The sequence below is a fragment of the Podarcis cretensis genome (assembly GCF_951804945.1).
Source record: "Podarcis cretensis genome assembly, chromosome: 4".
Lineage (NCBI taxonomy): Eukaryota > Metazoa > Chordata > Lepidosauria > Squamata > Lacertidae > Podarcis > Podarcis cretensis.
This window is the reverse complement of record NC_137173.1, coordinates 46,733,083-46,759,971: the sequence shown is the minus strand read 5'-3', so window position 1 is coordinate 46,759,971 and position 26,889 is coordinate 46,733,083. Positions and strand designations below refer to the sequence as shown.

The window sequence follows — 26,889 nt, the reverse complement described above, 5'->3', positions numbered from 1 at the left end:
AGCTCCTATTTTTTAAAAAATAAACATGATAGATACTAATTTCTGTGCTTGCATGGATAATGAATACCATGAACCCTGCATTGAAGCAGTAGTCAAGGGAGATTTTACAGTCACTTTTCTGTCTCTGACTGTGTATTATTACCATACTTCAGTTGTTCTTTCATTACCTTAATTTTGTAATAAAAGGTTTTATATACTGGATTTGATTAGATCATTTTGGTTTAGGATACCCCAGATATATCAAAGTATAAGTATAAGGTAAAACTGAAAATGATGATTTTGTGCCTTTGAAAAGATTTGCTACATATTTCTCCAGTCTGTTGGCTATGTAGTTTTTTGTGCCTTTTCTCTTAAAGTTACTTAATGTTTCACAGAAGTGGTGAGCTACTCATGCTGTAGCAGTATTATAAATGTATGAATACTTGATAAATATGAATTCTGGTTTAATTTATGAGTGGAAAGGCCAGTGTGGGACCTTGATATAAATGACACATGAATAACCAAGGTTGAAAACCATATTGTCAGGGACTCAGCGGGAGCGCAGGGAGGAGAGGAGATGGAAAGTGAGGGGGAGCAATCCGAGGGCAGCGTAGGAGAATATGACAGCAGCCCGATAGATTCCATGAGCCTCTCCAGCGAATCGGAAGATTCACAGAAGGGGGCGCCGATGGGCAGGGCAAGGGGCGACCCAAGGGGGACACCCCAGAAGCAAGGGGCCAGCGGGGACTCCCAGAGCAGCAGTTGGAAATCTGGAACAGCTTCCCCACCAGAGCGTAGTGGGGGGGAGGAGTCCCAGGTGTCAGAGCCCACATATGCACCACCAGCAAGAGAAGATGAGTCAGGGTTGACCACGCCTCCATCGGAGAGCGAGTTAACGGTTAAGAGGAAAGTTGCAGGCTGGGCGGGCGCGCCAAGTTCAAAGGTACAGGCGAGCGGCACAGAAGGTAGCCCGGATAGGGAACCAGGTCCTAAAGCCCGCCGGAAGGAGGGGCAAGAATCGTCAGGGTCAGCGTCAGAGGAGTCCAGGAAGGATGAGACCCTAGCGGGCAGGAGGGCCCAGAGGAGAAAGGAACTTAGGAAGAGGTGGAGCAAAGCGAGAGTCTTAAACTGGTGTGGAGGGGGAGGAGACTCAGACAGGACTTCGCCGGTCTAAGGTCGGGACGTAGAGCTGCACGTTGCGGCTTTAAAATGGAGACTGAATCTCAATAAAGACTTTTGTACATAACTACAGCCTAGCGTTGGTCCTCTGTGAGCTGGGACCTGGAGGCAGCTCTGACAGTAAGTCCTGTCTCAAATTTCAAAGAACCTCGCAACGTGAGAGGACGCAGCGAGGGGCGAAGATTGGTGCTTCGCGAGCTCACAAAAGCAGCACAAGATGACTACAGAAGAACGACTGGCAGCTTTGCAAGATGCCGTGGTACAACTTAACACAGAAATACGAGCGGCAAAGAGGAGAGAAGAGGAATCAGATGCTGTCTGCAAGGATCTGCAAACCAGGTTGGAAATGTTGACTAAACAGGGGCCACCGGCAGCCAAATCAGAAGGGATCGGGCTCGGGAAGAGAGGGGGGAGCCTGATGTCGCATTTCGATGGGAGTCTGCAGCAATATCCTAACTTCAGAGCAGACGTAGTTTTTGCGCTAAAGTTGCTGGAGAAGGACTTTAGAGATGAGCAGGAGAAAGTAGGCTTCATACTAACGCATCTCCATGGAGAAGCTAAAGCGTGGTTGCGCAATCTGTGGAGAGATAATGATCCAGCCCTCCAAAACGCAAAAGCCTTCATTAAGGCGATGGACGATTGTTTTTTATCGGAAATAGATGTGGATGTCGCTAGAAAAGAGATTCACGGTTTGAAACAAGGCAGAGCCACTGTAAGGCAATATCATTCCCGCTTTTTTGCATTGGTCAACGCGCTGGGATGGGAAAAAGACTCAGCGTCCGTCAGGGACCTGTTCTGGGAGGGGCTCAACGGGGCTGTGAAAGACGAAATAGCAAGGGGGGAGAGGCCACGGAGCACTCAAGAAGTGGTCCAGAAGGCGCTGACGATTGGTGTGCGGCTAGAAGAACGTCCCTGGAGCAAAGATGAAGGGCGTTGGGGACGCACGCCAGCAAGGGCACCTCCTTTCTTTCCCAGAGACTCAGCGCGCGCTCAATCCACGCCTCCACTGGGAGGGGGAGAGGAGCCGATGGAGATAGGTGGTGCCAAGGCTCAGTCAGCGACCAGAGCCCTCACACCAGGAGCAGCCAAGGTGAAGCCTCCTAGAGGGAACAGGAAGTGTTACATCTGCGAAAGTGCTCAGCATATGGCAAAAGAGTGCCCCCAGAGGCTCCACAAGCACAATGCAGCCTCAGCAAAAGTAACAGAAGCAGCTCAGCAGAGGGAACCGCAGCAGGGAAACGACGAAGTCTGGCTGGAAGCAGAGCCGCTGGGGCCCAGCCAGACGAATCAATGAAGCAGTCCCCAGGAATCTTACAGCCCACAGACCCCCTCCCGCCCAAACCAGTGGTGCAGCTCACCGCAACACTCCAGCTTCCCAATGGGCTCACCATGGAAGTGCCTATTACCATTGACTCTGGTAGCAATGCAGACTTTATAGGAGTGGATTTCATCAAGCAACATAGCATAGCGCTCCTGCCTGCCACGATGCCCCTGAAAGTAGTGACAGTCGATGGAAGAGAATTGCTGGGGGGACAGGTGGTACAGCAAACGCCGCCAATGGTGATGCGCATTGGAAATCACCGCGAAGTCATCAGCTTCAACGTCACCCAACTGTCAGACACGCCCATAGTGTTGGGCATGAGCTGGTTGGACAGGCACAGCCCGGCATTGGCATGGTACCAGCGTAAATTGACCTTCTGCTCCTCCTACTGCGCAGAACATTGCATCATGACTAACCAGGAGGACGAGGGGCAAGAGGATGACCCACAGCTACAACTGGGCATGCTGCAAGCGGTACCCGACAAGTACAAGGCGTTTTTGGAGGTCTTCTGCGAGAAGGAAGCGGACAAGCTGCCTCCCCACAGACCCTACGACTGCAAGATTGACCTCCTGCCGGGGGCAACGCTGCCGACCGGAAAACTGTACTCCATGTCTGAAGACGAACTGCAAGAGCTCCGGGAGTTCATAGATCACAATTTGAAGCGGGGATTCATCCGAGAATCCAAGGCAGTGGGGGGCAGTCCTGTGTTCTTTGTGAAGAAAAAAGACACGCCCCAGAAGAGGCTCGTAGTTGATTTCAGAATTTTAAATTCGAAAACCAAGCCCACGGCTTTCCCGATGCCCAAGATCGATGACTTGCTCGCGACGGTGAGGAAGGGACGCATCTTCACCAAGCTGGATCTACGAGGGGCGTACAATCTTATACGCATGCGGGAGGGCGACGAGTGGAAGACGGCCATGTTCACGCCCTTGGGCACCTATGAGTATAGGGTTATGCCCTTCGGTTTACAAAATGGCTCCCACTGCTTCCAAGCCTTCATGCATCACGTGTTAGCGGGGCTCCTCTACAAGAAGTGCGTCTGCTTCCTGGACGACATTCTGATCTTCTCGGAATCGCAGGAGGCTCACGAGAGAGATGTCAAGGAAGTCCTGCAAAGACTACGGGAGCACAGGCTTTACGCCAAGCTGGAGAAATGCCAGTTCGACATGACGGAGGTGGATTTCCTGGGCTACAAGCTGTCCGACAAGGGAATCGCCATGGACAGCGCCAAGGTACGATCAGTACTGGACTGGAAGAGCCCGCGCAATCGGAAGGAGGTCCAGAGGTTTGTCGGCTTTGCTAACTTTTATCGCAAGTTCATCAAGGGTTTCGCTATGCAGACGGCGGCCATCACAGACACCCTCAGCTCCAAGAAGAAGAAGTTCATCTGGACGGAGCAGGCGGAGCAGTCCTTTCAGAAACTCAAGCGTCTTTTCGCTTCCGAGGAACAACTGCTGCATGTGAACCCCAGCAAGCCCATGAGGGTGGAGACGGATGCCTCCGACAGAGCCGTGGGGGCAGTCCTGTTGCAGAAAGACCCGCAAGGGGATTGGAGGCCGTGTGCTTTCTACTACAGGAAACTCAGCAAGTCGGAGCAGAACTACACCATCTGGGACAGAGAGTTGCTGGCCATTCATGCAGCATTCAAGGCGTGGCGGCACTTCCTCATCGGAGCCAAACACACGGTGCAAGTTCGCACGGACCATAAGAACCTGGAGTACTGGCGCACGGCGCGGTTCCTGAACCAGAGACACATCCGCTGGGCGGAGTTCTTTGCGGATTTCGACTTCAGGATAGAATATATCCCCGGAGACAACAACATCATGGCTGATGCGCTATCCAGGAAGCCGCAGTATCTGGAGGAAGCAGCACCGGTAGCGGCCAAACACATTTTCGCACCCAAGGCGTGGGCATGCGCTTCTGCCACAGTAGACCTGGAAGCGATACGGCGCGAGCTGCGAACAGATTCCTTCGCGCGCTCCAAGATGGAGGAGGTGCGCAGCGGCACGGCATAGGACGACGAGTTCCAGATACGCGACAGACTGCTCCTCCGCAAGGGGGCCATCTACGTACCGGGAGATGAACTCCGCGCGACAGTACTGCAACAGCTACACGACGCACCCAGCGCCGGACATTTCGGCAAGGAAAAGACGGTGGAATTAGTAGCCAGGGACTTTTGGTGGCCCAAGATGCGGGGAGAAGTCGCGGATTACGTCACGAGGTGCGACACCTGCCAAAGGGCCAAGCCAGTACACAGACCGCCGGCGGGACTGTTAGAACCGCTACAGACCCCGTCTGAACCGTGGGAGAGGGTAGCCTTGGACTTTGTCACTGACCTGCCCAGCTCGAGGGGCAAAACAGCAGTACTCGTGGTAGTCGACATGTTCACCAAGATGGCGCACTTCATTACTTGCGCGAAGGTGGCCACAGCGGAACAGACAGCCAAGCTGTTCATAGACCACGTGTTCAAGGTACACGGCCTGCCACGGTCTATCCTGTCCGACAGGGGGCGCCAGTTCATCTCGAGTTTCTGGCGGAAGCTGATGGGGATCCTGAACGTCAAGGTCAACCTAGCGTCGGCAAGACACCCGCAGACCAACGGACAAGCGGAGAGGGTCAACGCCGTCATGCAGCAGTACCTGAGATGCTACGCGAACCAGCAGCCCTCGACCTGGGTGGACTACCTGCCCCTGGCCGAGTTTGCCTACAACAACACACAACATGTGTCCACGGGGGTGACACCGTTTTTTGCCAACCACGGGCGACATCCCAGGACCTTCCCGGGCTTAGAGAAAGAGGGGGAGGGAGAGCCACAGGGAGCAGAGGCATTGGCAGAGGAGTTACAGGAGGTCCATGAACAGCTCCGTAGACAGTTAGACCTAGCAAAACACGTATACAAGATGCAAGCAGACAAACACAGAAGAGTGGGGGAGGACATACGGGTAGGGGACTGGGTCTGGTTAGCGGCCCAGGCAGTGCCGGCCAGATCCTTAGCTAAGAAGAAGCTAGGACACAAGCAGTTGGGCCCTTACCTAGTCGAGGCACAGATCAACCCAGTGGCTTTCCGTTTGACACTACCGGAGGGTTCCAGAATGCACCCGGTCTTTCATAGATCGGTGCTAACGCCCTACAAGGCACCTCACAGGTTTCAGGAGCCAGGGACAGCTCCCAGTCCGCTTAGAGATGCACCCATGACAGGGGAGTCGCCGAGGGCGGGGCCACTCAACGAGGTGACGGAGATTTTGGACTCGAGATGGGGGGAAGAGGGAGTCGAATATCTCATCGCAAGGGAAGGGGCCCCGGCCAGCGCCAACAGCTGGGTGCCGTACTATGCGGTGGAGGAGCACTACCTCAAAGACGAGTTCCACGCACTCTTCCCACACAGGCCCATGCCGGAGGATTATTTTGACGAATATCTTTTCACCCCCACACTCTCAGCCAGTACGTTTCAGGGGTTCTCCTCGGCTGAGGAGACGGTTCCAGAGACTACCTCGCCGGAGGGGTCGGTCTCAGACTTGGGTGCGGAACGCTCTTATTGGTGGGACACTCAACCCGAGGAGGAGTGGCGCAGGAGACTGCTCAGAGGGCCCTGGCACGCAGACTACCCAGAGGAAATGGGGGAACAAGGGGGCATGGACGGGTTGGGGGAGGATCCTGGGTTCGAGCACGCCGGCAACGAGATGGAAGCGGAGGAGAGCGACGTCGATGTAACCGTCACGGACTGGCAGCATGCCAGGGGGGAAGACCGGTATCCGGCATGCACCCCCACAGCATTGGAGCACCCGGAACCCACGCCAGAAGAGGGGGAGGGGGGAAGGGGGGGCTTCGAGGGGGGGATGGATGTCAGGGACTCAGCGGGAGCGCAGGGAGGAGAGGAGATGGAAAGTGAGGGGGAGCAATCCGAGGGCAGCGTAGGAGAATATGACAGCAGCCCGATAGATTCCATGAGCCTCTCCAGCGAATCGGAAGATTCACAGAAGGGGGCGCCGATGGGCAGGGCAAGGGGCGACCCAAGGGGGACACCCCAGAAGCAAGGGGCCAGCGGGGACTCCCAGAGCAGCAGTTGGAAATCTGGAACAGCTTCCCCACCAGAGCGTAGTGGGGGGGAGGAGTCCCAGGTGTCAGAGCCCACATATGCACCACCAGCGAGAGAAGAGGAGTCAGGGTTGACCACGCCTCCATCGGAGAGCGAGTTAACGGTTAAGAGGAAAGTTGCAGGCTGGGCGCGCGCGCCAAGTTCAAAGGTACAGGCGAGCGGCACAGAAGGTAGCCCGGATAGGGAACCAGGTCCTAAAGCCCGCCGGAAGGAGGGGCAAGAATCGTCAGGGTCAGTGTCAGAGGAGTCCAGGAAGGATGAGACCCTAGCGGGCAGGAGGGCCCAGAGGAGAAAGGAACTTAGGAAGAGGTGGAGCAAAGCGAGAGTCTTAAACTGGTGTGGAGGGGGAGGAGACTCAGACAGGACTTCGCCGGTCTAAGGTCGGGACGTAGAGCTGCACGCTGCGGCTTTAAAATGGAGACTGAATCTCAATAAAGACTTTTGTACATAACTACAGCCTAGCGTTGGTCCTCTGTGAGCTGGGACCTGGAGGCAGCTCTGACAATACTTTTCTGAGTAGAGCTTAAAATAATAACTCATTATTAGCCTAGTTAAAGGTCAGAATGAAAATCAAGTGTTGAAAGAAGGAAATAAACAGTAAACTTAAGTGTTAACACAAAACTTGAAGCAATGAATAGGTCACTGAGCATGTTCAGCATTTCATATGGCATTCGAGTTTGTGTGCAGTTCTATGAAGCTCCATTAGTCCAGTTAAGAGCCATGTAGTGTGTGTTTGGTGTTGTTGTTGTTGTTTAGTCATGTCCGACTCTTTGTGACCCCATGGACCAGAGCACGCCAGGCACTTCTGTCCTCCACTGTCTCCCACAGTTTGGTCAAACTCATGCTGGTAGCTTCGAGAACGCTATCCAACCATCTCGTCCTCTGTCGTCCCCTTCTTCTTGTGCCCTCCATCTTTCCCAACATCAGGGTCTTTTCCAGGGAGTCTTCTCTTCTCATGAGGTGGCCAAAGTATTGGTGCCTCAGCTTCACGATCTGTACTTCCAGTGAGCACTCAGGGCTGATTTCCTTAAGAATGGATAGGTTTGTTCTTCTTGCAGTCCATAGGACTCTCAAGAGTCTCCTCCAGCACCATAATTCAAAAGCATCAATTCTTCGGCGATCAGCCTTCTTTATGGTCCAGCTCTCACTTCCATACATCACTACTGGGAAAACCATAGCTTTTACTATACGGACCTTTGTTGGCAAGGTTATGTCTCTGCTTTTTAAGATGCTGTCTAGGTTTGTCATTGCTTTTCTCCCCAGAAGCAGGCGTCTTTTAATTTTGTGGCTGCTGTCTCTATCTGCAGTGATCATGGAGCCCAAGAAAGTAAAATATCTTACTGCCTCCATTTCTTCCCCTTCTATTTGCCAGGAGGTGATGGGACCAGTGGCCATGATCTTCGTTTTTTTGATGTTGAGCTTCAATTTCTGCCATCAAGGTTGTGTCATCTGCATATCTGACGTTGTTGATATTTCTTCTTCAATCTTAATTCCGGCTAGGGATTCATCCAGCCCAGTCTTTCCCATGATGAATTCTGCATATAAGTTAAATAAGCAGGGAGACAATATACAGCCTTGCCGTACTCCTTTCCCAATTTTGAACCAATCAGTTGTTCCATATCCAGTTCTAACTGTAGCTTCTTGTCCCACGTAGAGATTTCTCAGGAGACAGATGAGGTGATCAGGCACTCCCATTTCTTTAAGAACTTGCCATAGTTTGCTGTGGTCGACACAATCAAAGGCTTTTGCATAGTCAATGAAGCAGAAGTAGATGTCTTTCTGGAACTCTCTAGCTTTCTCCATAATCCAGTGCATGTTTGCAATTTGGTCTCTGGTTCCTCTGCCTCTTCTAAATCCAGCTTGCACTTCTGGGAGTTCTCAGTCCACATACCGCTTGAGCCTTCCTTGTAGAATTTTAAGCATAACCTTGCTAGTGTGTGAAATGAGTGCAATTGTGCGGTAGTTGGAACATTCTTTGGCACTGCCCTTCTTTGGGATTGGGATGTAAACTGATCTTCTCCAATCCTTTGGCCACTGCTGAGTTTTCCAAACTTGCTAGCATATTGAGTGTAGCACCTTAACAGCATCATCTTTTAAAATTTTAAATAGTTCAGCTGGAATACCATCACTTCCACTGGCCTTGTTATTTGCAGTGCTTTCTAAGGCCCATTTGACTTCACTCTCCAGGATGTCTGGCTCAAGGTCAGCAACCACACTACCTGGGGTGTACGACCCATCCATATCTTTCTGGTATAATTCCTCTGTGTATTCTTGCCACCTCTTCTTGATGTCTTCTGCTTCTGTTAGGTCTTTACCACTTTTGTCCTTTATTATGGTAATCTTTGTACGAAATGTTCCTTTCATTTCTCCGATTTTCTTGAACAGATCTCTGGTTCTTCCCATTCTGTTGTTTTCCTCTATTTCTTTGCATTGCTCGTTTAAGAAGGCCTTCTTGTCTCTCCTTGCTATTTTTTGGTGGTGTGTGTTTAGTAAATATTAAAAAATCACATGTATCTGTATCTCTCTAATGCACTCAGAAACATGTCTATACAGCAATCAGGCCATGAGTATGTCTGACCAATTTGATATTGAACTTTCTACAATCAACGAACCCTTTCTAAATTAACTTTTCTCTGGTAAAAATTCAGTAGTGAAAAACAAACCGTCTTTCAATAAAATTCATAGTCTTCTCATTGAGGACCTCACATTAGTCTACAAGGATCTGCAGTTTCCCCAGAAATCCACCTGTCTAGCTCAGTATTGTCCACTCTGTTGGAAACTACCGTATTTTTCGCTCTATAACACGCACCAGACCATAACATGCATGTAGTTTTTAGAGGAGGAAAACAAGAAAAAAAATATTCTAAACGAAATAGTGGATATATGATTTTTGTGGTTCATGCTGTGGCCACAGACATGTGATCTGACAGTGAGTTTGGAGTAGCTCAATGCAAAAATCCTGAGGATCCATGTGGATCCATGCTTTGTAACCATGGAGGAGGGAAGGAAGGGGAACCATGGATCCTCTGCTCACGACTGCAGCAGATCCCCCCTGCCACCCGCAGGCATTCGCTCCATAACACACAGAGACATTTCCCCTTTCTAGGAGGAAAAACGTGAGTGTTATGGTGCAAAAAATATGGTAACCATCTAGGATATCAGGCAGAGGTTTTCCCCAGCACTGTCAGCTATACACTTTTTTAAAAAATTAGGATCACCACAGACAGTCATGGGGAGTTTTTACACACAAAGCATTTGCTGAACAACTGAGCTGTGGTTTTCCCAGGGTTTTTATTTTGAAAGCCTAACTATAAATACCCTTGAATAATTTTTTGAGAGTAACTGAAAGAATTACAAATCCTTTCCAGTTTTGTCATTGCTTTCAGAGATTGATTACTACCTGCTTACTCACCCCAAAATCAAGTGGGTCTATTGACCTGTTCAGGATGAACACATGAAAAACCACCATGAGTCTTCAGAGTGTTCTACCTATATAACTCAACTACATTCTTTTTTCAAGGGTCCGCTCCCCCTCCCTCCCTCCCTCCCATTGCTTCCCCTCCCCCAAGGAAAAAACAAAACAAAATATTACCATGTGAATATTTGGTGAAACCATCAGTAACAAATGCTACAATGGGTCATGGTGTTTGACTTCGAGTCCAATTACACTGGCATGAAATTGTGTATGTGATTTGCCACTGAAAAGAGACTCATTGGGTCCTCTGCCACCACTGGAAATCTTCCTCTTCCCTAAGGCAAGTATTTTTTTTTGCCCTTGGGGAAAGGAACTGGCAGAGATAATGGAAAAGAGGAAAAAAGTTCTATTTCACATTTGGCCCTCTGTGAAAGGGAGCTGGACCTATCCAAAAAACCCTGAAGTCCATCAATTTGAGTAGGGAGTGTTTCACATTTTTAGAGCCCCCACATTTAATTCATCTGATCTCTTCGTGCATGGTGAATGACCACAAGAACTACTTGCCATTAGCACAATTCCATTCTAGCCCAAGTTAAATCATTAACATTTCAGTGATAGAATTAAGAACATGTATTCCACTTCCTGGCTGAAACATTTTGCCTAGATTTTGCCAAGGATCCATAAAATACATGGTGAACATACTCATATTTTTATATAGAAATAAGACAGATACCAAGAAGGGACACGGGTGGCGCTGTGGGTTAAGCCACAGAGCCTAGGACTTGCCAATCAGAAGGTCGGCGGTTCGAATCCCAACAATAGGGTGAGCTCCCGTTGCTCGGTCCCTGCTCCTGCCAACCTAGCAGTTCAAAAGCACGTCAAAGTGCAAGTAGATAAATAGGTACTGCACTGGTGGAAGACAAACTGCGTTTCCGTGTGCTGCTCTGGTTCGCCAGAAGTGGCTTAGTCATGCTGGCCACATGACCCGGAAGCTGTACGCCAGCTCCCTCGGCCAATAAAGCGAGATGAGCTCCGCAACCCCAGAGTTGGCCACGACTGGACCTAATGGTCAGGGGCCCCTTTACCTTTACCTAAGACAGATACTATGTGGACATGTATCCACAGCAATGACCAAAGGAGGAATAACTACTGGGAGGAGCACAGAGAGAAGAAACGCCATGGTACCCCTGCATCAGCACAACAGAATGCTTTCATCTGCCCCAGCTACAACAATACATGTCTCTCCTGTATTGGGCTGTACAGCTGTAGCAGGTGCTGTTAACTCTCCAACAGTTTGACTTCACCCCCGATGGCTCACTCTTCCATTGTCCCCCAAGACAGATGAATGCTAACCATATCCTCTTTAATTGCTTCTGCTCTGTATAATTCTTTGGTATTTTTCTTTTCCTCAACCATTTCATTCTATGTTTCTACCCACCTCTATATCTGTCTTTGCAAGCACTATGTGTGGTAATGATTTTGAATAAAATACAAATGAATTCAAGGATACAAACTCCATAACTCCCTAATGACATAATCCTTTTAGGTTAGACAACAAAGGCACCCTCCGTCTACTCCAGGGTTTCCATCACGACTGAGCTGAATCAGTGATAAATTAAGGCTGCCAAGTTTTCTGGGACATGAAACATTCAAAGAAGCTATGCAAAACTTGACAAGCAAGCATAGAAGCAAGCACTGTGAAAAATCACTCCTATCCTAGCATGTAGATGAGCCTGTAGTTCATAGCACTATGGGAAGGGGGAATAAACACATGGTAATGATATTTCTGTGAGTGAATGTACACAGAGCAAAGGCTGGTTTCTGTCAGAACGTTTTTGTTTATGTAATTCATAATCTTATAAACAAGCGTTGTGATCTAGCCAGGGGCAGCCAGTCTGAAAGGGCTTTCTGGACCTGGAATAGTTTCACCAGCAGCAGCACAAAAAACAGATGGGATGGGATTATCTACATCAACCCCCAAACTAGTCCCTAGAGGTGTAGCATTCGGCAGCACATCTATTACTCCTAAAATGCCCCCCTTCCCCGAATGTGTCTGTCAATAGATCAACACCACCACTGTATGTCCTGTTAATCAGTACTTTCTGCTAAAAATAATGTAATAATCAGCAGCTCCAGAAGACATTTTGTTAAACTCCTAACATAATTACAGTGGTACCTCAGGTTAAGTACTTAATTCATTCCGGAGGTCCGTACTTAACCTGAAACTGTTCTTAACCTGAAGCACCACTTTAGCTAATGGGGCCTCCTGCTGCTGCCGTGCTGCCGGAGCATGATTTCTGTTCTCATCCTGAAGCAAAGTTCTTAACCTGAAGCACTATTTCTGGGTTAGCGGAGTCTGTAACCTGAAACGTATGTAACCTGAGGTACCACTGTATAGCAAATTTGGGTACCAACATTTTCATCACGTACATGATGAATTTGGACCAGGTTGTACTGTCACTGTAGGACAAAGTTCTGGGAAGAGTCTAATAGTAGGTAGCCCTCCCCACTCTCTTTTATGCAACTCTGTTAAATAGTTAAATAATAAGAGATTTCCCAGCAGAGTCATGGCACTAAAACAGATTTTAGGGCGAAGTCCTTTGTGACTCCAGGCACAAATGAAGTCCTGAATGGGAGGCAGTAATGCCTTACTTTTTTACATAGCTCACCTACCTAAAAAAATGCTTTGTCCCATTTGTGTCCTGCGCTCGATTTTTTTCCTGGTGCTGCTACTGTTTGTGGGATTCCTTGGCATCAGTCAAACTGCTAAAACCTGTATAAGAGAACATAACATACATAAGTTGATATGTAGACATAAAACCTGAATAATTAAAATTGTTTTTCCAGTGTATACTTTTAAAATTGTATCTCCAATATATGTTGTGTAACACCATAGTCAACACAATTTTCTTTGATGCTGTTTAGTGGTGTCAAATATTCTAACACTGTTAAGCTTCTTGGACCCTAAATACATGAATTTCCCAGTGGCGTTCATGAATCTTATATACATGACCAGCTGTCTCTATTTACGAGACCATTCCTAGCATGAAGGCAGAGGTCAAAATTAAATTTTCATACAGAGGTACACTATGCCCACATGGTAGTAAATTGACCTAATGTGATCATAAAATGCTTAAAGTGCTCGTATAAATCTTTAGATGCTCAAATTAATTTCAGGCTGCACTGCACACACTTGCATCTACCTATCTGCTGTGTACCTGGGTTTTTTTTTTTAAAAAAATATTTCTTTCCATGACATAATAAATGCCACAAAATAACCCTGAAGCACCTAGCCAGCAGCATAAATCATGATATCTTTGTAAAAGGAAAGTATAATTACAGCAAAATAACAGTTCAAAACTGCTTACAATTTACTTCTTGCCTTTGACAAATAGTAGAGAAAATAATTGCCTAAAGACAAAGTATAACATTGATTTAGATGACTTGTTATACATATATTGTGTAAGCTGTGGAAACAGTGCTATTTTCAAAGGAAGCCATTCACAGTGCTGACACATTAATTTGTTCAAGTTTATAAGAGTGCCCATTTATAATTCTCCACTTTGTTCTTCTTCAGAATCCCTTTGAGATACCTCTGATGCTTCCCCCTCCTAAAGAATGCTACGTCTCATCAAGCCATATTTAAATGCTACTTCCTATTTTTATCACATGTGCATTTTAATATCTTGCCTTTTTGATGAAAATATGGGAAAATTTGATTCATCAAACAATAACCTTAATTCCTGTTATCTAGCTACTGCTTCTTATGGTGTTTTTTTTAGTTGTGACGGTTCTTTGTTTCAAGCTACTTGCCCGCCAAATGCTTTGGACTGCATGAACTCCACACAGCACCATGATGCACTGCAATCAGCATTTTAGTAATGTAATATCATGGCTGCTGAATGTTTCAGGAATTCGTTTATTATTATTGCTTATTTGCATAGCCGTCAACTGGACAATATCACAGCAACTGGAATAAACTTTAATTTCTATAAAGAAAGAAGCCTTTCCTTCCTCTAGTGGTACAAGTGGGCAGTATAAGACAGTAACAGTGTTCTGACAAAACATAACATCTACTTTCCTGACTGTATATTCTCAGTTCAAAAATTCATCACATAAAAGGACTTCTTCATATGCATATAATGCCTAATTAACTTCTGGAATTCAGTGTCACAAAATATACTGGCACTGATGGCTTTAAAAATGGATTATATGAGCTCATGGATGAGTTCAAACCTATGCGATAGTTGGACTTCCGGGTTAGCGCCATCAGCTAATGGCGGATTCCCTCTGATTCGGAGGGACCAGCTCCGTGAAAATCGGGTCTGCACCGCTACGGCGAAGCGGGGATCCTACAGGAATCACAGGCGGGTGAAGCCTGTGAATGTGGGACTCGGCGGGCACCCTTTGCGCCCCCCAAATCACAAGGAAACCCGTTTACGGGCTTTGGAGTGGAACGGGGTGAGTGGCGCGGTGCTGTGAGTCAACTGCTCTTTTCACGGAGCGAAGCCGCATAGCCGTTGCTGGAGAACGCTGACTTTTTCTTGTGGACAATTGGATTTTAAACAACAACCCGTGAGTAGAATGGAAATTGGGCTTTTAAAATATTTTTAAATTGGCACCGATCGGGGAAGGTCTAAACAGGAAGTCCACCTCCCTTTTCTGTAAATAAACTGAAGCAAAGAATATGTTAACTAAGGTCGTGGAGAGTCTTACCTAAAGGATTAAAACTCCACTGATTGAAACTACTATCAATACTCTTTTCGGAAGCAGGGAAACCTGCAGGAGAAGGTTAAAATTTAGGAACTGAAGTGCCACTTCCCTAAACCCGGGAGCGGTCTGCGAGAGCCCGTTGACGGTGAATTGATAAATCTGACAGCTACCTGTCAAGATATAAAAGAAGGACTTTGTTGCTATTGTCTGTTTCTGTGTACAGAAAGAAGGAAGGTAATTGGAATTGCTACAATTTTACGTTTGGGACTTTTGGGACCCTGCTGGAAGGAGCGAATGGAAACTGTGTCCCTCTAGAGGGAGCTTTTGGATATTGTTGCAAGAATGCAGCTGAGCTAAAGATAAAGGCTCTGAGAAATCAGCTTTGACCTTGGATATTTTTAAGGATGGCGGTTGAGAAGGAAGTTGCGCCTGAATTGAACAGGACATTTTATCTGCTGGGAAAGCTGCAAGAACAGATAAATGTTATGGCTACTAATGTTGAAACTCTGGGAACAAAAGTGGGCATCGGCAAAGAGGTTGACAGGAACCCGGCAGAGGAGTCTGTCTTAATTGAACAAATTAGAGAACCAGAGAAGGAGAAAGTTGCTGCTGTGAAAGTGATGCAAGGAGGAGCTGTAACCCTACAGAGGCAAATGTTGGATTATAACTTGAGGCCCTATATGATTGCTACTAGGAGAAGCCAGTCTTTGGAGGTGAGAGCCTGGCTTGGGGTGGAAAATGAGGGATGGAGAGATCACCCTATGTGGGGATCGGGTAACTTTTGGGATGTGAATCTGAGCCAGGTGGAGATTGGAGTCTTTGGGGCTTTTGGATTTGGAAGGAGTGTGAAACAAGATTTGGAATATTCTATGGGCCCTACCTTCAACTATGGAAGCCTGGCAGACTTGCTAAGAAGGAATATGACTACTGTTGGGTTGGAGCTCCCCCGAGATTTGTCTTTTAACACCAAAGACTATCAAAAAGACCGGCAGAGGGGACATGAAAGAGAGCTAAGAGCCTCGGACTTAAGATCTCCGGGTTGATGGACTTTTATTGATGAAACTGTTGGTAGGGGCCGAGACCGGGGAGGGGAGTTGGTGAAAGAAAAATTGGGAATCTAAAGTGTATATCTTTTTTCTTTTTTTTTTTTCTTTTAATGAGATGGGAAAATCGTGGAATGGAATTTCTCAGGGGAAACGTCTTAAGAGAATAAGTTCAGATATATAAGTTTTAAATGAGAAATAAGATTAAATAAAGTAAAATTGGATGGCTAATTGGTAAAAGAGAGAATGGAAAATTACAGTATATTAAGATAAGTTATAAGGATAAAAACAAGGATGAAGGATTTGCTGAAATATCTATTTGAAGTAGAATACAAAGAGGGGAGGTGTGAGGAGGTCAAGGAAATAAGTTAAGAAAGGGAACTATATTAAGGTTGGTTTTCTTGATTGTATTTTTTTTCTTTTTTTCTTTTTGGCTGTTTTTTGCTTTTTTATCTCTTTATTTTACTTTTCTTTTGGATATGTTGTGTTTCTGTATTCTGTGTTTCTTTTTGTTTTTTTTTGTTTTTTTGAAAATTTGAATAAATATTATTTGGAAAAAAAAAAAAAACACCCTATGCGATAGTTAAATGAACATTCCATCCTCTGATTCCAGAACTATCTGTCAGGCCTGGTCGTTGTCCTCTTCAGATCACCACACAAACGCTTCTTGTTCTTTTATAAAACTTTTTATTGCGTATTAACAAAACAATCTTATAAACGGTTCTTAAACATTATTCCTCAGAGTCACTTCTTTCAGATACCTTCTGAGCTCTGCTTCTCCGTGACTAGCCACTCTCAAAATGTCGAACGCGCCCTTCCCGTTGTTTTCCCGCTCTTTTTTCTAACCTCCTGGCTATAGAGTCATAGAATCATAGAATCATAGAGTTGGAAGAGACCACAAGGGCCATCGAGTCCAACCCCCTGCCAAGCAGGAAACACTCCTGACATATGGTTGTCAGAGCACTCCTGACATATGGTTGTCAAGCTTCTGCTTAAAGACCTCCAAAGAAGGAGACTCCACCACACTCCTTGGCAGCAAATTCCACTGTCAAACAGCTCTTATTGTCAGGAAGTTCTTCCTAATGTTTAGGTGGAATCTTCTTTCTTGTAGTTTGGAACCATTGCTCCGTGTCCGCTTCTCTGGAGCAGCAGAAAACAACCTTTCTCCCTCCTCTATGTGACATCCTTTTATATATTTGAACATGGCTATCATATCACCCCTTAACCTCCTCTTCTCCAGGCTAAACATGCCCAGCTCCCTTAGCTGTTCCTCATAAGGCATCGTTTCCAGGCCTTTGACCATTTTGGTTGCCCTCCTCTGGACACGTTCCAGTTTGTCAGTGTCCTTCTTGAACTGTGGTGCCCAGAACTGGACACAGTACTCCAGGTGAGGTCTGACCAGAGCAGAATACAGTGGCACTATTACTTCCCTTGATCTAGATGCTATATTCCTATTGATGCAGCCCAGAATTGCATTGGCTTTTTTAGCTGCGGCGTCACACTGTTGGCTCATGTCAAGTTTGTGGTCAACCAAGACTCCTAGATCCTTTTCACATGTACTGCTCTCAAGCCAGGTGTCACCCATCTTTTATTTGTGCCTCTCATTTTTTTTGCCCAAGTGCAATACTTTACATTTCTCCCTGTTAAAATTCATCTTGTTTGTTTTGGCCCAGTTCTCTAATCTGTCAAGGTCGTTTTGAAGTGTGATCCTGTCCTCTGGGGTGTTAGCCACCCCTCCCAGTTTGGTGTCATCTGCAAATTTGATCAGGATGCTCTTGAGTCCATCATCCAAGTCGTTGATAAAGATGTTGAATAAGACCGGGCCCAAGACAGAACCCTGTGGCACCCCACTAGTCACTCTTCTCCAGGATGAAGAGGAACCATTGATGAGCACCCTTTGGGTTCGGTCAGTCAGCCAGTTACAAATCCACTGAGTGGTAGCATAGTCAAGTCCGCATTTTACCAGCTTCTTTACAAGAATATCATGGGGCACCTTGTCAAATGCCTTGCTGAAATCAAGGTAGGCTACATCCACTGTGTTCCCTTCATCTACCAGGCTTGTAATTCTGTCAAAAAACGAGATCAGGTTAGTCTGACATGACTTATTTTTCAGAAATCCATGCTGACTATTAGTGATCACAGTATTCCTTTCTAGGTGCTCACAGACTGTTTGCTTAATAATCTGCTCCAGAATCTTCCCTGGTATTGATGTCAGACTGACTGGGCGGTAATTATTTGGGTCCTCTCTTTTCCCCTTTTTGAAAATAGGGACATTTGCCCTCCTCCAGTCTGCCGGGACTTCGCCTGTTCTCCAGGAATTCTCAAAGATGACTGCCAGTGGTTCTGAGATCACATCTGCCAGTTCTTTTAATACTCTTGGATGCAGTTCATCTGGCCCTGGAGACTTGAATACATCTAAACTAGCCAAGTATTCTTGTACTATCTCCTTAGTTATTCTGGGCTGTGTTTCCTCTGCTGAAACATTTGCTCCAAATATAGCTGGCTTGTATCTCCCCTCCTCCGAATCTGAGCTAGAACTTAACCCTTGCCTTTCCTGGGAACAGCCAGTCCCTCCCTGTTGTTCCTCCTGTTCTCTTCTATTAGATTCACTGTTCCCCTCCCCCCCTTGGGGAATGCTTTCTCCCTCTGAGAAACTGGAAACTTCTAACTCTTCCCTGACACTATCTAATTCAATAAATATGCCATCAGGCTAGTACAACTGCTACTTTACCTAAGAAATGTTCTTTCATCCATTAGCAGTACAATACTCACACATATCTAGGTGAGCCTTGGCCAGCTCAGACATACACCATACAGATAATGGTCCTGACCCAGTGGTGCCTTGCAGATTCAAGGGTTCTAATGCTCACACAGAACTCCTCTTCTTGCAAGTGTACCTTTAAACAGAAGAAGTTACAGGAAGGCATGGGAACTAAGGTAGTTTGCCTTAACTATTGGCTTCGCCTAAACTCAAATCCGCCCGGTCTAATATACCTAGTGCTGCAAGATTGTCACAAGAGTGCCTGGACTGAAATTGTCTATCAAAAACTTCACCACAACAGCTACTCATTTTGGTTTTTAGTAAAGCAAACCTTCTAATTTGTCAGCACCTAAATGATATTGGGCATCAGAACAACTTGGCCACAATAAGGAAATTTTGCCCATGGTATGACTATTTTCCACCTTCCCATTTCAACCCTCTGGCACTCTATCTGCATAATCTAGCAATTCTAAAATATAGACGTGCTTTTACTCTTGCAAGATTGAATGTATTGCTCTCGGCTCTACTTGAAGGACAATTCCAACAGATTCCACATGAAAAAACGCTTATGTCCCTGTGGAGATGACAGTACCAAATCGGTGGCGCAAGCCCTTCTGGCTTGCACTTTTTATAAAGACTTGAGGAATGAGATTATCAGCCCTCTTTTATTGTCCATTCTGGGTTGCCCAACCACTGCCACAGTGTCATTTCTCTTGGCAGATCAAGATGAGCAGGTGACAGCAAACGTTGCAAGGTTTTGAGCTGGGGCAATCAGAATAGGATCCACTATTTGACTATTGATTCAAAACCCTAAAATGTATTTTATAAAATTGACTTTTTATTTCTATTCTTTGTATATAGTATTGTGGTTTTATTGCTATGGCCGATGGCTGGCGCAAATAAAGATTCATTCGTTCGTTCAAGGTGGTTTGGCCAAAGGCTTCATGGAAAACATGGATTCTAACAAGGATTAGGAAGGAAGGAAAAGAGGTGTAAAAGGAGTCTATAGAAGTGAACAGGGAAACCTGCATGCACAGGATCACCATGTCCACAATGAAGCCAACAAAGAGCTATGGTTTGGGATAATGCAGTAAATTTACTAAAGGTACAGTGGTACCTCGGTTTTCAAACGTAATCCGTTCCAGAACACTGTTCGAGTTCCAATATTTTCAAAAATAAAAAACTCATTATGGAAGCCTCAAAATGGAAAACTCAATACAGAAGCCATGTTTCTGGTTTGACTTCCGAGGCGTGTTCGAAAACCGAAGCATTTACTTCCAGGTTAACGGCGTCCGAAGACCGAAATGTTCAGCAACAGAGATGTTCAAAAACTGAGGTACCACTGTATTTTGGTATTTTCCACTTTCTCCTTTATGGCTAAACCTAATATAAAAATCGGCGGGGTGCGCTCCCGCTGCTCGGTCCCAGCGCCTGCCAACCTAGCAGTTCGAAAGCACCTCCGGGTGCAAGTAGATAAATAGGGACCGCTTACCAGCGGGAAGGTAAACGGCGTTTCCGTGTGCGGCTCTGGCTCTGGCTCTGGCCAGAGCAGCGATGTCACGCTGGCCACGTGACCCGGAAGTGTCTCCGGACAGCGCTGGCCCCTGGCCTCTTAAGTGAGATGGGCGCACAACCCCAGAGTCTGTCAAGACTGGCCCGTACGGGCAGGGGTACCTTTACCTTTACTTTAATATAAAAATATAATACTATTAAATAGTCATAACCAAAGGATTCATTTTACACACACACACACACACAGGGGGGAAAATGAGTTGAGGAATCATAATCTCAATTTTAATTAGACAAAAGAATTGTAAGTTGCAAAATACCTCATTATTCCTGTGGGATATTTCACCTGCTGTTGCTACCATTATGAAGGCAGTGGGGCAGGCAGGGAGTGGGGGTAGAACTGGTGATGAAAGGAAGGAGGGAAATCTATGTGAGGTATGAGTTTATTCTATATATTTTTTGAAAGATTGTCAGTCGTCAATGCAGAATATTTTTCAAACTTTTGCTGTGAGTTAAATGTTATTTGCTCAATAAATCAGCATTTCCATGTTGTCTTTCCTTACAAACATTTCACTACATATTTATTTACCTATTCTAATTCTTTGGACCTGTCTAGGTGTATGCAGATCTTTTGGCGAATGCATGAGATGCCAAGAGGAAGAGTTGGTTGTAAAGCAGCATTTTCTCAAATGTACACACTCTAATACTCTGTTCCAGCCTCTGCTTTTGCTGAGGGAGAAGCGCACCACTGCTGCTCTGCTGCTACCCTCTCTCTCCCTTGCCAGTCACACCTCCCCTTGATGCAACTGAGTGGGGAACTGTATCAGATGGCTAGCCATAGCACTGCATCACATTCAAGCCATTTGTGTTTACTTACTGCATCACGTCCAACCCATTTGTGTTTACAAGCTTGATGCACCAAGAAGGCCCACATCAGCTATCTCAAACTCCTCATAGACATTCATTTTGGAGAATTAACACACTGTAGTTAGTGCATTACAGCCCGTTTTAATGTGGCATTGTAGAATGTTATACTTAATGAGCACTTCTTGCTGTAATGGCATAATGGTGACTCTCATCGCTTTGGAATAGTAATCTAATGTCAGCACAGATGACAAGGCACTCATGAGTCTATGCATATGGCATAGACAAATTAGCGGTGCTAGGTCACTAGATCATCAACATGTACAAGAGTATATGTACTGTGTCACAATGGAAAGGGGAAAGGGACGTACTAGCTCCTTGTTAGCTTCTGCAAACTACTAAATCCATTGTGTGCACACACCTTTTAGGCATATAGACCAAGAATTTCAGGATTCATCAACAGGAACCATTAAGAATTAGGGCAGCTCTGCAATACCACATCCTTTCTTTTGCATAAGCACACCCAGAATGCCATGTCTGGGTGTCAGATGCTAGACTCTAATGGAATCTTTTGAATATTCTTATATTCATATAGTTTTAAAGAGTGCGTTTTTCTGGGGGTATGCAGGGGTACGCATACCCCAAAGCATTTTGTGAATTTAAGTTTGGCCTCATTAAGGGGCAGTATTTCAACATGGGTAGGAAAATAAGAGTTCACCTAAACATTTTTTCTTGGGACGCGGGTGGCGCTGTGGATAAAAGCCTCAGCGCCTAGGGCTTGCCGATTGAAAGGTCGGCGGTTCGAATCCCCGCGGCGGAGTGCGCTCCCGCTGCTCTGTCCCAGCGCCTGCCAACCTAGCAGTTCGAAAGCACCCCCGGGTGCAAGTAGATAAATAGGGACCGCTTACCAGCGGGAAGGTAAACGGCGTTTCCGTGTGCAGCTCTGGCTCGCCAGAGCAGCAATGTCACGCTGGCCACGTGACCCGGAAGTGTCTCCGGACAGCGCTGGCCCCCGGCCTCTTGAGTGAGATGGGCGCACAACCCCAGAGTCTGTCAAGACTGGCCCGTACGGGCAGGGGTACCTTTACCTAAACATTTTTTAAAGAAAAAAAGCACTGGTTTTAAACGAATATGATATGTATGTTTGTGCATGACAAATAGTCATGGCATAGGCTCCTAGCTTGCACTTGATTTTGCAAAATAAAAAAAATCCTTCCAGTAGCACCTTAGAGACCAACTAAGCTTGTTATTGGTATGAGCTTTCGTGTGCATGCACACTTCTTCAGATACCTGATTTTGCAGGTCATGGGAGTTAACATGGATTCAAAGTATTGGGGATTTTGTTGTAGATACCAGTATAAATACTGGTGAATCTATAATTGACTCAGAAGTGATACAGCAGAGGCACCTCTCAGGATGTTCAGTAGTCCATTTATACTATTGTAAAGGAACATTTGGCTTCCTTGACTACACTCCTAACAGAATCATGATCTATGAATAATGTTTTCTTTTCAGTAACATGAAAAGAGCAGGTATAGCATAGTAAAAAAGAACTGCAAACAGCAGAACCATGACCAAGCCATTCCCTGTGTCTGCTGAACAGCCTCACTCTTGAAAGAACAATTTTGCAGCCTGCCAGCGAGCTTTTGCCAGAGTATGTCTGACGAACCAAGAAACACATTCTCTGACATGTAAAAAATTATTGATTCTGCCAGTATACTCAATCAATTTCAGCATGCAAGACAGACCACAAGATTCAGTACATACATGGAGGAACCACGAAGACTCTTCCTTTTGGATATAATGCAATTAAAATGATTTTATGCATAGTTAAAATGTTTGCTTATACAGAAAGGTAATACTGTATAAACTATGTGAAATGCATGCTAAGAAATAATATAAAAGCTTTATTAAAACTGAAACATATTGCTAGACAAGGTGGCATTTCTATTTTCTTGAACAATAGAAAAACTGTGTATATCTAAATGTGACTTAAGTGCTTTGAGAAATTGCTTTTAAAACGAACAGTGTATTGATATATTTTCCTGTCAATTGAAATGGAATCAATTGTAACTTTGCTGATAGAGAGGCATTGTGGTATAACTGTTCCTTTTTTAAAAAAGGTTTTAAAATACAAAAGCCATTCATAAATATGAAATGGTTATGACTATGTTAGTCTCTTGACCTAACACACTGATAGTCTTAGATTGTTCCAATGCTTTAATGAACATATAATTTTACATTTGAGTAGGGATGGAATAGAAATTCATTTCAGTTTGCATTTTTATGTGGATCTACCTAATCTACACTTCTCAAAACAATACATGTACAGAAATGCAGGTAATCATTGCAAATTAACATTTTTCTGAATTTTGTGATGCAGTTTTACAATCCAAATATATGTACAAAAATGCAATGTGTACAAGCACCAGCCCAGCTAGAGCATTTGATGCGCATGGAATGAGAGGCCCCTTTTTCATGCCACTTCCCTCTGGCCAGTGTGAGATGTCTGTTTGCAAGCTCAATTCAAAGGAGAAATGTGGCAAATAAAAATAAGGGTACTGAGTCAAAGTACTGCTCATGACACAATTATTAGTTATAGACAAACTTTCATCACAATAACCAGATCCACCAGAGCCCAGGCAGACAATGGGTTCCTCTTCTAATATCCAATACTCCCACAAGATTAAAATCCCAGAATATTGTGCAGTAAATAAAAAAGTTGCAAAAAGGCTATTCCTGTGTAAAGGTAAAGGGTTAAGGGACCCCTGACCATTAGGTCCAGTCTCGGACAACTTTGGGGTTGTGGCGCTCATCTTGCTTTATTGGCCAAGGGAGCCGGCATACAACTTACAGGTCATGTGGCCAGCATGACTAAGCCGCATCTGGTGAACCAGAGCAGCGCACGGAAATGCTGTTTACCTTCCTGCTGGAGCGGTACCTATTTATCTACTTGCACTTTGATGTGCTTTCAAACTGCTAGGTTGGCAGGAACAGGGACCAAGCAACAGGAGCTCACCCCATCGCGGGGATTCGAACCGCCAAACTTCTGATCGGCAAGCCCTAGGCTCTGTAGTTTAACCCACAGCGCCACCCATGTCCTGTGTACATGCTCATAACTCCAGACCTTCCAAGTGTCCCTATTTTCTAGGGACGTCCCTTATTTAGGAAAACCGTCCCAGTTTCTGATTTGATCCCAGAATGTCCCACTTTTCCTTAAGATGTCCCTATTTTCATTGGAGAAATGTTGGAGAGTATGGTAGGATGTCCCTATTTTCGATGGAGAGTATGTTGGAGATATGTTGGAGAGTATGGAGTTATTCAACCCCCAAGCCTTCTGAAGACAATCCTGACATCCCACCAGATGTCAAAGAGAAAAACAACTACCAGACTTTTAGAAGACATCTGAAGGCAGCCCTCTTTAGGGAAGCTTTTAATGTTTGATGGACTATTGTATTTTAATATTTTGTGGGAAGCTGCCCAGTATGGCTGGGGAAACCCAGCCAGATGGGTGGGGTATAAATAAATTATTTATTATTATTATTATTATTATTATTATTATTATTAGGGAAGGTTGGTATTTTTGTTTGTTTTTTAATTCCAAAAGGTTTTATTGGTCAGACATACAATGCAAAAATGTTTTAAACACCCATATGCTGTGTTCATCTCTAAAATATCAAGGAGACAAATAGAGAGATCAAGTATCAGGGCAGGTAATAAGAGAAAAGAAGGGTGTGCGACTGGAGGCAGGCCAGAAAAAAACCCAAAGTAGGGGAATTTGTAAACTTAGCCACTGTCTAAAGGAGTTGATGCAATTCCTGCTCACTGTGGCCTTGGGCAGATTTTGGGTCAGTAGTAGAAAGAAGGCCTACTGGTGCAAGCTAAAAGAGGGAGTTCTCAAAAGCAGTGCTGGTCTCTTGTGCAAATAGGTAAATTGTACAGCTTAAATCTCACCATCCATTACCTTACTAAGCACAGATTGTAAAATTGGGACAGGCTTATCAACTCCTGAGAGGCATCAAGACCTGACTGCAATTGCTAGCTATTCTGCCAGCAGCAACTCATCAAGACTTAGCTGTGTTGCAACAGAAAACTGTCCTGAAAAGAAGGCACCCACTATGTTAGATTCTCAGGAAATGGGTGCTCAAAATAACAAGGAAGCTCCCATTGCTAAGCCTTCTGGAGACCTGGAACAAAGGAGGGAAACACAGGGTTCTTCTTTATGCAGCTAGACTAGGTTCCTGTCAAGGGTCAGAGGATCCAAGGAGCAATGAAGAAATACTATAACAGAACAGAGCTGTAGATCTGTTACAAACCCCAACACGAAAAGGACTCTGAATTGTCAGTCTCCATAGACATATCAGTTGCTCCATTATCCCAAATCCCTCCTACATCTCCCACAAAAACTTGTCAGCTGCTCTTCACTGCACAGGGTCCTCAACATTATTTTGTTTGGATCCCATACAGTCCATGGAATTCTCTGGTTGCAGACCCATGGAATGGACCAAGCCTTTGATGTAGGCACAGCTAGGAGGCAGGAAGCTATCAGGTTCTGGGTCTACATTTTCAATATTGTCCATCAGGTCTCTAGGACCATCCCAATTGATGTGGAAATGGGTGACTCTGAGGTTGGATGCCAGGATATTCCTCTGTAGCTGCGAGAAGTCTGGCTTAAGGGTGGGTTTTCTCTTAGCTCAGGATCCATATATTCATTGTTGACACAGTATCCAATGCAGATGAATTCTTGGCCCAGAAAGGTACAAGTAATAAGTATTGCTGTAACTCCCACAGCATCACTTTCAGGGATTAGATCAGGGTTGGGGGCATTGGCTTCAAACACAAATATATGCCTTCCAGCTGGAACAGGTCCCACCAGCACTGAGTCAAGAACTTGGTCATATTCCTCACTCTCTGCAGAGTTCACATAAATGATCTTCCACTCCAAATTGTGAGGCAATGCCTCCCCGCACTCAAATTGCACCAGGAAGCAGAGCGGGTGGCCGGGTTTTCCAGCAATGAAACTCCCAGGACAGACACCCACGCCATGACAGATTTCTTCTTGCCCACCTGCCTGCTTCCTTCTCTCTCCATAGGGAAGGTTTTTAAATGTTATGTTTTTATATATGTTGGAATGTTATGTTTTTATATATGTTGGAAGCTGCCCAGAGTGGCTATGGGGGAACCCAGTAAGATGTGTGGTGTATAAACAGTAAAATTATCATTATGGAAAGTGATGTCCCAGTTTTCATTGGAGAGGTGTTGGAGGGTATGTAACTCATAACGTTTACTGGCTTACTGGCTGGGGAAGCAGGAGGGTGAGGGGTGAGACTACAGCCACGGAACTTTTCTCAATTTGGGTACAACCTGCTATTAGTGTGGAAAGGAAAACCCTGCACATTCTAATGACAGTGACATGTGACCAAAAGTGCAAACAATCAGCTACCAACCTACTCTTTAAAATGTTGTATCAAACAGCAACTACACCACTGTAAGTGATAAGTGCAGGAAGGCCCCAATCAGGGCTTTTTTCCAGCAGGAACTTGCCGGGACTCAGTTCTGGCATCTCTCAGATGGGCACCACTGCCATTATAAGAGAACAAGGGAGGCGTTCATGGCGAGTTCCGGCACCTCTTTTTCTAGAAAAATAGCACTGGCCCTAAAACTGCAGTATATTACAAAGGAACGTAGCTCAGTAACAGAGCACCAACCACAATCAAGATCCCAGGTTCAGTTCCCAGCATCTCTAGGTAGGTCTGGAAATCACTCCTACCTGAAACCTTGGAGAGTTGCTGCTGATCAATGTAGATAATACTGAACCAGATCGACCAATGGCCTGATTTGATATGAGACAACTTCTTCTGTTAGGAAAATGTGCTTGCAAAAATGTGGATATTAGGAGAAATCCACAGCAATCTGATGCACAAAAATGGTAAACCTATCTTAATTGGAAAAATGCTCAACTGATATTGACAGATTTGTCTGTCCCTAATGTTGAGGAAGCATTAACTA

General features: G+C 45.4%; 1 protein-coding gene and 1 pseudogene across 7 annotated transcripts in view; both read right to left on the bottom strand.

Annotated features, from left to right (window-relative positions):
* Positions 1–26,889, bottom strand: part of LOC307215528 (uncharacterized protein) — a 186,924-nt gene that overhangs the window by 47,861 nt on the left and 112,174 nt on the right. For 4 of the 6 annotated variants that reach the window (XR_013838531.1, XR_013838532.1, XR_013838533.1 and 1 more), the window contains 2 exons: positions 18,519–18,643; positions 12,664–12,763 (listed from right to left, as the gene is read on the bottom strand). Coding sequence is in view for 3 of the 6 variants with exons in the window: in XM_079974867.1 (XP_079830993.1) it covers positions 18,545–18,643 (99 nt within the window). In the remaining 3 variants the exon portion in view is untranslated. The remainder of the gene's footprint in view (positions 1–12,663; positions 12,764–18,518; positions 18,644–26,889) is intronic. The other 2 variants (XM_079974868.1, XM_079974869.1) reach the window with 1 other exon arrangement.
* On the bottom strand, positions 24,655–25,926 carry LOC307214030 (histone chaperone asf1b-B pseudogene; annotated as a pseudogene). The gene has a single exon. The product of its transcript is annotated as a histone chaperone asf1b-B pseudogene (transcript).